The sequence below is a fragment of the Carassius gibelio genome, chromosome B23 (genome assembly GCF_023724105.1).
Source record: "Carassius gibelio isolate Cgi1373 ecotype wild population from Czech Republic chromosome B23, carGib1.2-hapl.c, whole genome shotgun sequence".
NCBI lineage: Eukaryota > Metazoa > Chordata > Actinopteri > Cypriniformes > Cyprinidae > Carassius > Carassius gibelio.
The window spans coordinates 3,267,856-3,280,107 of record NC_068418.1 but is presented as its reverse complement, the minus strand read 5'-3'; the positions used below and the strand labels follow the sequence as shown (position 1 = coordinate 3,280,107).

Here is a 12,252-nt window from a genome sequence, read left to right as displayed (position 1 = left end):
TTGTATGTTTCTCGTATAGCTTCAGACATTTGTTCCATTCGAACCTAAGTGCCCTGAGAAGTGGACATCACATGACATCCCTCCGTGATTCAAGTTCGAAGCGTATGTATACGTTCAATTCAAAGTGAGTAATACAGAGGTGCATAGAGGTATACAGGGGTATATGATGTCACACTTGTCCATGTGTGAAGACGTTGCGCAGCGCAAATCCGTGAACCAATGTTCCAAAGTGAAGTAAACTTCGACGGATTTCCCCTGCTCAGGGAGTGGGGAGCAATGAACACTGTGTAGGGACCATGTCAATCGCAAGGAGCTCACTTCTAATGAGCTGATTATCCGAATCAGTTGTGCTAACAAAGAGAGACATGCAAAATATGCAGACCGTTGGGGAGCGAGGACTGGAATTGAGAACCGCTTCCTTATTCTTTAAGTCAGTGTGAGAAAAAGAGGTGAGAAGTTGTCTGCATGACCCGAGTGATCCAAGGTAGTCTACATAATACAAGAATCCACATATGCATACTGGCGTAACAAGACCGAGAAGGTCCTTTAACACAAAAGCTAAATCCCTTTGTTAATTCGACAACACAATCGCGGCCAGTGCAAAGGTGCAAGCCCAGAGGAGGGATGGCCTCTTTGCATCACGCCCGTCATTCGCAGCTATGCTCGTCGATCTGGAAAGGACAGGGGAATTAGCTCAAATGGTAGAGCGCTCGCTTAGCATGCGAGAGGTAGCGGGATCGATGCCTGCATTTTCCAAGTTGGCTCCTGCCCTTTTACTCACACATCCCTAAATCAGTGGTTTTCAATCCTGTCCTGGAGGCATCCCTGCCCTGCACATTTTGCATTTCCCCTCATCTAACACACCTGTTTCAAATCATCAGCTCATTAGTAGAGACTGCAGGACCTGATTTGGGTGTGTCTAATAAGGGAGACATTCGGAATGTGCAGGACAGGGTTGCCTCCAGGAAAGGTTTGAAAACCATTGCCCCAAAGAGACCGACTGAGCATTGACGCAATGCTGCGACACTCCCACGTTAGCTTTTTTTTTGGGCTCACGGCTGCCAAAAAGTATTTCCGACATGATCCTGTGCAAATTGGTTGCAAAACATTGCCATTTTACGCACAGTTCCCTAAAGCAGTGATTTTCAAACCTGTCCTGGAGGCACCCCTTTCCTACACATTTTGAATGTTTCCCTCATCTAACACACCTGTTTCAAATCATCAGCTCATTGATAGAGACCGCAAGACCTTATTTGGGTGTGTCTAATAAGGCAGACAATCAAAATGTGCAGGGCAGGGGTGCCTCCCCGACAGGTTTGAGAACCACTGCCCTAAAGAGACCGACTGAGCATTGATGCAATGCTGCCACAGTCTCTACGTTAGTTAATTTTTTTGGACTCAAAGTTGCCAAAAAGTATTTCAGAAATGGTCCTGCGCAAATTGGTTGCAAAAAAGGTCCCACCGAGATTTGAACTCGGATCACTGGATTCAGAGTAGGAGTGCTAACCATTACACCATGGAACCTTACCTGGAGCAGCCGTTGTTCACAGGGCCACAAAGACTGTCACCAGTGCCAAACTAGTGCTGTTTTTATCTTTTCCTGCGGCAAGAAAGCACACAGGTTCCACCGAGATTCGAACTCAGATTGCTGGATTCAAAGCCCAGAGTGCTGACCATTACACCATGGAACCGAAAGTGCTTGGTTTCTGGCCAACTGGGAAACAGATAGCTCTGTGGCAGTGGGGAAGCAGTTATACAGAGAAGTTTGAACCCAGTGATTTTTGGTCACTGGCCCGCCTCAAAAAACTGAAAAGATTGGGAGCTTTTGCCGAAACTCGGGATCGAACCAGGGACCTTTAGATCTTCAGTCTAACGCTCTCCCAACTGAGCTATTTCGGCCAAAAATAACTTCTGCTTAGCAAGCAGGGATTTCAGTGAGATCACCCCACTCTTTGTTAGAGGAGAAGAGCAGAGCAGAGATGAGCCCCCAGACAATAAGAACAGCTGGCCAGTACGGGGATCGAACCCGCGACCTTGGCGTTATTAGCACCACGCTCTAACCAGCTGAGCTAACCGGCCTGGCTTAGCCATCTGCTTCTACCCGATTGAATAAAAACCAGCCTTACTGTTAGTGAACGCAATGAGACAACAAAGCTTCACATTTTATCCTGACCTAGGGCTCGTCTAGGATTTGAACCCGGGACCTCTCGCACCAAAAGCGAGAATCATACCCCTAGACCAACGAGCCTTCTTGTCCAAGACCAAGAAAAAAGAGTTGCTCCAGCATCAACAAAGGAAGGGACATGAACTGACTTGGAAGCAATCAAAGACCTCGAGACAGTGTGAAAGGCTAACGAATGCAAGTTGGCCTCTTAACTGACCTAAAAATGTGGCTGTATCTAACATGTAGAGGGATGTTAGGAAGGACAGCTGAAACGGTCAGATGTCACTTAGACCAGCGGGTCTCAATTCCAGTCCTCGCGCCCCCTGCTCTTCACATTTTGTATGTTTCTCGTATAGCTTCAGACATTTGTTCCATTCGAACCTAAGTGCCCTGAGAAGTGGACATCACATGACATCCCTCCGTGATTCAAGTTCGAAGCGTATGTATACGTTCAATTCAAAGTGAGTAATACAGAGGTGCATAGAGGTATACAGGGGTATATGATGTCACACTTGTCCATGTGTGAAGACGTTGCGCAGCGCAAATCCGTGAACCAATGTTCCAAAGTGAAGTAAACTTCGACGGATTTCCCCTGCTCAGGGAGTGGGGAGCAATGAACACTGTGTAGGGACCATGTCAATCGCAAGGAGCTCACTTCTAATGAGCTGATTATCCGAATCAGTTGTGCTAACAAAGAGAGACATGCAAAATATGCAGACCGTTGGGGAGCGAGGACTCGAATTGAGAACCGCTTCCTTATTCTTTAAGTCAGTGTGAGAAAAAGAGGTGAGAAGTTGTCTGCATGACCCGAGTGATCCAAGGTAGTCTACATAATACAAGAATCCACATATGCATACTGGCGTAACAAGACCGAGAAGGTCCTTTAACACAAAAGCTAAATCCCTTTGTTAATTCGACAACACAATCGCGGCCAGTGCAAAGGTGCAAGCCCAGAGGAGGGATGGCCTCTTTGCATCACGCCCGTCATTCGCAGCTATGCTCGTCAATCTGGAAAGGACAGGGGAATTAGCTCAAATGGTAGAGCACTCGCTTAGCATGCGAGAGGTAGCGGGATCGATGCCTGCATTCTCCAAGTTGGCTCCTGCCCTTTTACTCACACATCCCTAAATCAGTGGTTTTCAATCCTGTCCTGGAGGCATCCCTGCCCTGCACATTTTGCATTTCCCCTCATCTAACACACCTGTTTCAAATCATCAGCTCATTAGTAGAGACTGCAAGACCTGATTTGGGTGTGTCTAATAAGGGAGACATTCGGAATGTGCAGGACAGGGTTGCCTCCAGGAAAGGTTTGAAAACCATTGCCCCAAAGAGACCGACTGAGCATTGACGCAATGCTGCGACACTCCCACGTTAGCTTTTTTTTTGGGCTCACGGCTGCCAAAAAGTATTTCCGACATGATCCTGTGCAAATTGGTTGCAAAACATTGCCATTTTACGCACAGTTCCCTAAAGCAGTGATTTTCAAACCTGTCCTGGAGGCACCCCTTTCCTACACATTTTGAATGTTTCCCTCATCTAACACACCTGTTTCAAATCATCAGCTCATTGATAGAGACCGCAAGACCTTATTTGGGTGTGTCTAATAAGGCAGACAATCAAAATGTGCAGGGCAGGGGTGCCTCCCCGACAGGTTTGAGAACCACTGCCCTAAAGAGACCGACTGAGCATCGATGCAATGCTGCCACAGTCTCTACGTTAGTTAATTTTTTTGGACTCAAAGTTGCCAAAAAGTATTTCAGAAATGGTCCTGCGCAAATTGGTTGCAAAAAAGGTCCCACCGAGATTTGAACTCGGATCACTGGATTCAGAGTAGGAGTGCTAACCATTACACCATGGAACCTTACCTGGAGCAGCCGTTGTTCACAGGGCCACAAAGACTGTCACCAGTGCCAAACTAGTGCTGTTTTTATCTTTTCCTCGGCAAGAAAGCACACAGGTTCCACCGAGATTCGAACTCAGATTGCTGGATTCAAAGCCCAGAGTGCTGACCATTACACCATGGAACCGAAAGTGCTTGGTTTCTGGCCAACTGGGAAACAGATAGCTCTGTGGCAGTGGGGAAGCAGTTATACAGAGAAGTTTGAACCCAGTGATTTTTGGTCACTGGCCCGCCTCAAAAAACAGAAAAGATTGGGAGCTTTTGCCGAAACCCGGGATCGAACCAGGGACCTTTAGATCTTCAGTCTAACGCTCTCCCAACTCCGCCAAAGCTGGGGAACAATTGTCTGTATAAGAAGGGGGGGAAGAGGGGAGAGGGAGGAAGAGAAGCGCGAGAAATTCAGGAAATCGTAGGTTCGAATCCACGCTGTCACATAAAGTTATGCGTGTATTTGTTAAAAATCGTAAATCGATTGTTTCGTGTCCAAGTTTGATTTTAAAAGTAATGTATTTGAATTTAATTATTGTTTCGTTTCTAAGATTGATTTTGACAGTAATGTTTTTGATTTAATAATTCTTTCGTTTCTAAGATTGATTTTTATTTTATTCTCATTATCATTATCATTAGTCAAAGTGCATTTATTAAGGCAATCATTTCCTGTGGCAGTAGGGACAAAATAACCTCCTTATTACGGCATTCACACTTTATTGTATCATATTACTTACTGCAAAGCTACACGTGACACTGACTTTAACTGTAAACTGAATGTCATTACATTCAATAAAACAAATAAATACAACACACCAGTCAAAGAGAAATATATTTATTAACTATATACATATTTAAAAAAATGTAGGAAAAGTACTAAATTCAATATAAAATTAAGAATTTTAAGTGCACACGCTATATAAATAAGTACAAAAAAATATATAAATATATACATCAAAATCTACACATTTTGGTATTTTACTTTATACTGCTTCCTCTACACATAAACCTTTCTATAATAATAATAATAATAGTTTAACTTTATTTAATATGTATATATATTTCCATATGTATTATAGTGTATTCACATACATACCCACATGTTTATAATAATAATAATAATAATAATAATAATAATACAAGATAAAAAAAAGTGCACAGTATAACTCTTTAACATTAAATATGGCTGGAAGATAAAAAACAGAACAGATCCAACCAAGAGAACAAAATGAATGTATCACACATAAATAAATGAGTTATCTTCTCATAATCTGTAACCACTGCTCCTTCGTAATTGTTTCTTTATTAGGGCAATATATTTTGCCTTTGTACTGGCTATGGCCAGTTTCTTGAGTACGAAATTGGCCACACTTTCTGCACGAATTTGCTTTTACAGTGCGATTGTATGATCGTTTGGTTGGAGTGGCTGTGTCATTTGCAGGTGGCTCAGAGGAAATTGCTCCAGGGTTAATGGTGGAAAATGGGGCTGGGCAGGGCACCAGAAACATCTGAGACACAACAGGGGCAGTGGGTGTGTCAGGAACCAATGGGTGTGGTGCTGTCGGCCTGGGACAAATTGTCCTTAGCTGGCTGGACGTGGCTGAACGCTGAGGGTGTACGGCTGATGGCCAGATTGAAGTTGCTGTGGCAGATGTACAGGTAGCTGAGGGCGCAATCTTTCTAAACTTTGTCTTTGCCTGTCCAGCTGTGTCTGGTGGCATCTGGTAGGTATGCAACTGGTGGCTATATTGTGGAGGCACAACAGGCTGTACTCGTGCTGGAGGCAAAACATCCAAAGCCACTGGACGTGCCTCTGGAAGGTCCAGCCCTTGCAACAGCAAGGAGACCTCCTGACCCTTTAAACGGTTATTGTGCCATGTCGTAAGGGTCCTCTGATTTACCTCAACTAGCTGAAGGGTTGTGTCATTCATCACCGTTCCATTGCTCAGGATTAGCTGCCGAATTTTTCTGTAATCACGAAGAATGAGATCCCATCTAGACAGAGATTCTGTCCGCTGTTTCTTGGGGCTTCGGTGGATGTTACATAACCTTATGAAAATCATTTCAACAAGGCGACAGCAATTAGGCCACTGTGCTGGAGAGCCGCTAGAACCCAAAACACACCTTTTTGTGCTGTCGACACCAGGAGTGAAGACAGCTTTCTTTTTTGGGGACCTAAAACGTCCTGTAAGTAGCCTGTCTTGATGACGAGCAGCATACACCACCCTGTCTTTATCAAATTTGTCCAGGTTCTGCCACAGACCCACAATGGTCGCAACTTGTTGGTTGGTAAGTGTGAGGCTTGTCTGTGTGCGCAGCTCCACCAGACACTCTGCCAACGCATCCACCCGGTCCATTCCAGGAATGCAGTGTTCGTCAACAGCCTGGAAATATATAACTGTTGGTTAGGTATTTACATGCTGTTAAGTAAGTTTACTGCTTAATGGCAGATAACTAAATGAGTGACAATTCGTATAGAAAAGGAAATTTTACCATTGCTGAGGGCACTGGTGTATCTAAAGGATCCTGGACACTGGGTACTGGTGCAGCTGAAGGAGCCCGGACTCTGAGCAGTGGTGGAGCCTGGACACTGAGCAGTGATGCAGCTACACTGGGCACTGGTGCAGCTGAAGGAGCCCGGACTCTGAGCAGTGGTGGAGCCTGGACACTGGGCAGTGGTGGAGCCTGGACACTGAGCAGTGATGCAGCTACACTGGGCACTGGTGCAGCTGAAGGAGCCCGGACTCTGAGCAGTGGTGGAGCCTGGACACTGGGCAGTGGTGGAGTCTGGACACTGGGCAGTGGTGCAGCTACACTGGGCACTGGTGCAGCTGAAGGAGCCCGGACTCTGAGCAGTGGTGGAGCCTGGACACTGGGCACTGGTGCAGCTGAAGGAGCCCGGACTCTGAACAATGGTGGAGCCTGGACACTGAGCAGTGATGCAGCTACACTGGGCACTGGTGCAGTTGAAGGAGCCCGGACTCTGAGCAGTGGTGGAGCCTGGACACTGGGCAGTGGTGGAGTCTGGACACTGGGCAATGGTGGAGTCTGGACACTGGGCAATGGTGGAGTCTGGACACTGGGCAATGGTGGAGTCTGGACACTGGGCAGTGGTGGAGTCTGGACAATGGGCAGTGGTGGAATTTTGACACTGGGCAGTGGTGCAGCTGTAGGAGCCTGGACACTGGGAACTGGTGCAGCTGGTAGAACTGGTGGACCTGAAAGGACTAAGTCATCTGATGCCACAAGATTTGCCACTGTGGCTTCCTCTCCAAAGAAATCAATGAAACCCTCATCCTTTTCCACTTGCTCCTCCACATCTATCTCCTCCAGCAATTGAGAGGTCCTATCAGAGGTAGGGCACATGTCCTCCAGGGGCTGACTATTCTGCCTCAACAAGTACTGTACTCCAATGAGCTCCCCTGAGGAAATATTTGTAACAGGAAACATTTTTAATGGAAATTATGCAGAAAGGTTTATTTAGAAATGCAGTAAATATTTTGTTGTCCACTTCTGTATGAACAATATATATCTAATTCAGAGGGTATCATAAAAAGACAGGATTACTCTATATTCTACTATGTATTTTATTTTCTGCCCTGAAACCTAGAACACAGAATAATGTATAAATATTCTGGTAGTATAATTTTTCTCTGATATGTCAAAATTACATTATTATTGTCCAAAAGCACTTGTAATTTTACCAAAAACATGCTACATCATGAGCTGCATTTATCAAAATATTTTTACCTGTGTATACTGCAGGTGGAGTGAAGCTAGGGACCAATTTCCTGCCATACAACTTATTGTAGTTCTCATTGACAGAGTAAACCAGCTCCCCTGTGTAAGAGCGCAGAGTTGAACCTCCATCTGCAACAGCAGCTTCAGCCCGGTCCTGATTCCAGCGTAATAAACCTTCCAGGAGATAAATCTGGAAGTTCAGGCTGTTTGCGCTGTTCCCTAGAAAAAGAAATAGAAAGCCAAATATTGCTTTGAGAAAATGCAAAACATAAAATTTAATCTGCAAATATCTTGATAAACAGGAATTAGTGGCAAAATGTGGTATATTCTGACATGACAAACCTGGAATAAATCTGTTTAGGTGGCAGTGAAATGATTCCAGGGATGTGGAGCCTCTGGCACAACGATAAGTTTTTAGAACCACCCCACCCTTGCTTGTAGTTCCAGTTTCAGTATAGAGCGGCACATTTGGAGGGTCTTGGATACAGGTGATGTGCCGCCTCTGGACATTCCAGATGTGCTGCATTCTCACACTGTCAAGTAGAGGAACACCAAGAGCATCATTCCCCTTGCCACCCATGAGCTCTCTGATGAGCATATCAAGGAGGCGGAAAGTGGTTTCTTCTCCCCGTGTTCTCCTCCTGCAGTGCTGGAGCAGCTCAGCTTTAGTTAAATGATGGTCCAGTTCTGCCTCCGACAGAGTAGGCCAGCCCTGTTGGATGAGTTGCTCCCTTTTGGCCTGTCTCAGCAGAGTGAGATCCCCTGCATCCCACTCAAAAATACAGGATGACAGCCTTGCCATAAAAGTAGGGTACAACTGGTGGGCGTCAGTGGTGCACCCTACTGCCAGACGTCGCATAAAATGCCAAATGTCTAGGCGGACGATGACATCTGGCCAGCCGCTGAACCGCCTCTTCAATTTAGTCTCTCCCACTTTCTTGCAACAATCACAGTCCACATAAATGATAGTGGGAGGATCAACACCAGCACTCCGGTATCGCTCCATGAGCCCTGCAGCCATGAGGTCTAACCCAGCCCCTTCATTCGCAGTCAGGACACTCATCAGCACCTGACCTATCTCATTGCCCACTGAGGTAAGCCACTGTGCTGTGCCTTTCGCAGGCCCACTCAACTTCTTGGTGATCTGAAAGAAACAATAAGCATAGCAAATAATACAACATGCATCCAAATCAGTTACACTGAAAAAAATAAAGCTCTCTTGGTCTAACAATACATTATAGATAAGGGTACAGTCAATTAAGCAGCTTATCTGACCTTCTTAGTTGAATCCATTTTTAAGATTGATCCATACGTGGATGTTATGCTGGCCTTTATGTGATCGAGCCTGTTGAGAATGTCCTGACTATATACAGTGAGGAGCCATTTGTAGCTGGGTACTGAAGCAAGTGGTGGTGGCTCCTGGAAGTGCAGCGGATGCAGGCCACGATTATCAAAAAAGGCCACACACTCTGATGTGTACCGAAGCGCACGTTTCAACCACTCCTCACTGTGGTTCTCTCTCAGCTGGCCGATGATCCTCACTGGGCCATTCCCCATGGCCCTCTCACGCAGCAAGCGAAGAACCCGAATGTCACAGGCATACCTTGGAAAAAAGCATTCATTTAAGTATCTTATTATAAGGTATCTAATTATTGTAGGAAATATTTATCAGAAAGGGTAGCACATAAGTGAAAATGACTGCAAAATAATTACTTGCGTGTGAGGATGACCCTGAATTCAGATCGATGGGCCAGGTCCAACTGCTGCAGCACAGCTTGACTCCAGGACAGATAGCTGGTTCTACACCTGGTGCAGATCAGGGTCTCTGTCACCAGGTTGTAGTATCTGTCAATGTCTAACACCTGTCGTACCCTCCTGTGCAGTCCACCACCACACAGCTGTTGCCTGGCACAGGCAGGGTTAGTACACTGGAGCCGCACCTTCCACAGCTTATATGGCATCCAGAGCAAGAGACGCTGTGAAAAAAACCTATCAGGTGTTGGAGCTTGGTGGTACAACAGGGCTGGTGGTGGGGGGTGAAACCACAACTGTAGGTTTTCACGCAGCTCCAGCTTTCCCTTTGCACCAACCCTAAAAAGTGCTTCTGACACCCACTTCTGGTCTTGCTGTGGCATTGTCTGTGGCCACAGAAGGGGGAGATCTTCTGGCTGAGATGAGACCTGCTGATATTATAAAAAACACTGGTTTAAATAAAAGCTAAGAGAGCATTAAATGATGAAGACATGTATATATTTTGAATGAGATCTTACTGGGCTCCTCACAACAGTATTCTCAGAAACAGTTGATGGCGTTGCTGTTTTTTTGATGCGTTGTGAACTCTGAGGTGGAGGAAGGAAGAAGGAAGAGGAGGACTGGATGACGGGCTGATGAGGTTTGGGGGATGGAGGAGGATGAGGATCAGAGGGTGGACATGAAACTGTAGCTGAACTGGAGTGCTCTAACATCTGTGGAGTCAAACATTATGAATAATTTATTAAGGGGATTGCCATGTTTTTAATACATTAAAATTACATAGTGATAAAGTCATGATGACATTATAAAAGTCTTGATGTCTTTTAATATTAACCTGAGAGGTTTTCCTCTGGGTGCTCAAATTAGGTTTTGCTGCTGCCACATGTGAGCCTCCAAACCTTGACTTTTCAAACTAAAAAGATTTGTCATGGTTAGTGATAACAAAACCCTAACACTATAGTTAAAGGTTGAGATGTTTCAGTATCTGCAGTGATGCATGCAATAGTGTGGTCTGCTTACCATTGACAATGTCAGTTTAGGTCTCTTTGCAGGACATGACACATCGCTGACAGAGGGTGTGCTTTGGGCCGGGGTGCTCTGTGATGCTTCCCCTGTGACTGGTGGATGAACCTGTGACACATGCATAAAGTACAAAACAGTCTTCCTAATGTGATTTTAGATATAAAGACACATTGATGTTGCAAACACATCTATCTATTTATGCAACTTGAACCAGGCTAATTGAAGTTACCTTGTGAAAGCCACAAATACATGTCTGAGCTTCCTTCAGAAGAGTGGTCTGTCCCCTCATTTGCAGAGGGCACTTTTCTATCTGTGAACATGAATTATACCTCTGACACTGGATCTCAAAACAGCAATAAGTCATCATAATTATATCAATATAACATTGTATTTACATGTAATTACTTAACCATACACATAAATAAAAATACCACAATGTATTGTCAAAAAAGTTTGTTAGTTTGCCCATGAATCTAGCTGCATAACTTACCTTCTGATACATCTCATGCCATCTTTTTTGTCGGGGAGAAGGTCTATTCCCCTGTGTAGATGGCCAAACTCCTGTTTGGGCAAAACTCTCCAGACGCGCAAGCCATTCAGCATTACTCATGCCTTTGTGAGACTTAGCTGAAGCCATGTCGTTGCCTGAAACACTACATAACACGTTACACTAACTGCCATTGTAGCCTGTAGCATTTACCCTCCTGTTGTGTTCATTTCATGATAGCTAGTTGTGTTCCTGGTCCAGAACGACCGCCATATTATAGCAGATTATAAGTTCATTATAATACACATATTATCTTACATATAACATGTTGTGATTTATTTATTTATTATTTAATGCCATGTCAGCAGCAGGGGCTATATTCATGCCAAGAGGAAACATTTCAATTGCACAATTCAGTCATATATATTATGTCAAAACAATTATATAACATTTATATATATATATTTATATATATATATATATATATATATATATATATATATATATATATATATATATATATATATATATATATATATATATATATATATATATATATATATATATATATGTTTGTATGTATGTGTGTATGTTTGTACAAATATAAAAAAATACATATAATAAGATTATAACAAGAATAAAAGTATAAGAACAATTACATAGAGTCTTAACAAGTTGTGATAGATCTTTCTATTATGGCTGTATGTCTCAATGACCTAGGCTCATACAACACGTTTATGAGTATAAATAAATAAATAAATATATAGCATTATGGATTAATTTGACTAAAACAAATACTCAGATTAAACATATTGTGGTCTTTCAACTGTGTCCATGTGATAAGGGCATGAACCTGAATGTATAAACTTATCCATTCACTTCTTTTGACTGGTCATAACATATGTACAAACATATAACATACGTGTAAAAGTTAAACAAAACATTAACATTTTCCAAATTTATTTTGTGTGTTCAAATGCCGCATTTGGAAAAAGCTGTGGAACCTTATTACAATTCAATAAAAAGCATTTTTTTTTTCATTGAGAAAACTTGTTAATCGGTTAAATTCGACATATTTACAGTTACGTTAGCTCCGGTCGTAATAGTATTTACACATCAGTGACAGTTGACGTTACGTAGTATCAAGCGGTAATCATAGGCTAATTTACATGGCCAATCTTGCTATTCCTAAAGAAC

At 43.6% G+C, this 12,252-nt stretch overlaps 1 protein-coding gene and 5 non-coding genes across 6 annotated transcripts; all 6 read right to left on the bottom strand.

The window, feature by feature from the left end:
* Positions 1–1,619: 1,619 nt before the first annotated feature.
* trnaq-uug (transfer RNA glutamine (anticodon UUG)) lies at positions 1,620–1,691 on the bottom strand. The gene has a single exon. It is a non-coding gene; the product is annotated as a tRNA-Gln (tRNA).
* A 135-nt stretch (positions 1,692–1,826) lies between these two features.
* trnaf-gaa (transfer RNA phenylalanine (anticodon GAA)) lies at positions 1,827–1,899 on the bottom strand. The gene has a single exon. It is a non-coding gene; the product is annotated as a tRNA-Phe (tRNA).
* Positions 1,900–2,005: 106 nt separating this feature from the next.
* On the bottom strand, positions 2,006–2,079 carry trnai-aau (transfer RNA isoleucine (anticodon AAU)). Its single transcript has one exon. It is a non-coding gene; the product is annotated as a tRNA-Ile (tRNA).
* A 97-nt stretch (positions 2,080–2,176) lies between these two features.
* trnaq-uug (transfer RNA glutamine (anticodon UUG)) lies at positions 2,177–2,248 on the bottom strand. The gene has a single exon. It is a non-coding gene; the product is annotated as a tRNA-Gln (tRNA).
* Positions 2,249–3,148: 900 nt separating this feature from the next.
* Positions 3,149–11,466, bottom strand: LOC128011639 (uncharacterized). Its single transcript, XM_052594283.1, has 12 exons — positions 11,059–11,466; positions 10,798–10,878; positions 10,566–10,676; positions 10,381–10,458; positions 10,064–10,258; positions 9,507–9,976; positions 9,069–9,396; positions 8,136–8,937; positions 7,803–8,012; positions 6,546–7,474; positions 5,447–6,436; positions 3,149–3,172 (listed from the first exon to the last, which is right to left on the bottom strand). Exons 1-12 carry the CDS (start codon positions 11,203–11,205, stop codon positions 3,149–3,151), a joined length of 4,365 nt encoding a protein of 1,454 aa, XP_052450243.1. The 5' UTR covers positions 11,206–11,466.
* trnaq-uug (transfer RNA glutamine (anticodon UUG)) lies at positions 4,120–4,191 on the bottom strand. The gene has a single exon. It is a non-coding gene; the product is annotated as a tRNA-Gln (tRNA).
* Positions 11,467–12,252: the final 786 nt, after the last annotated feature.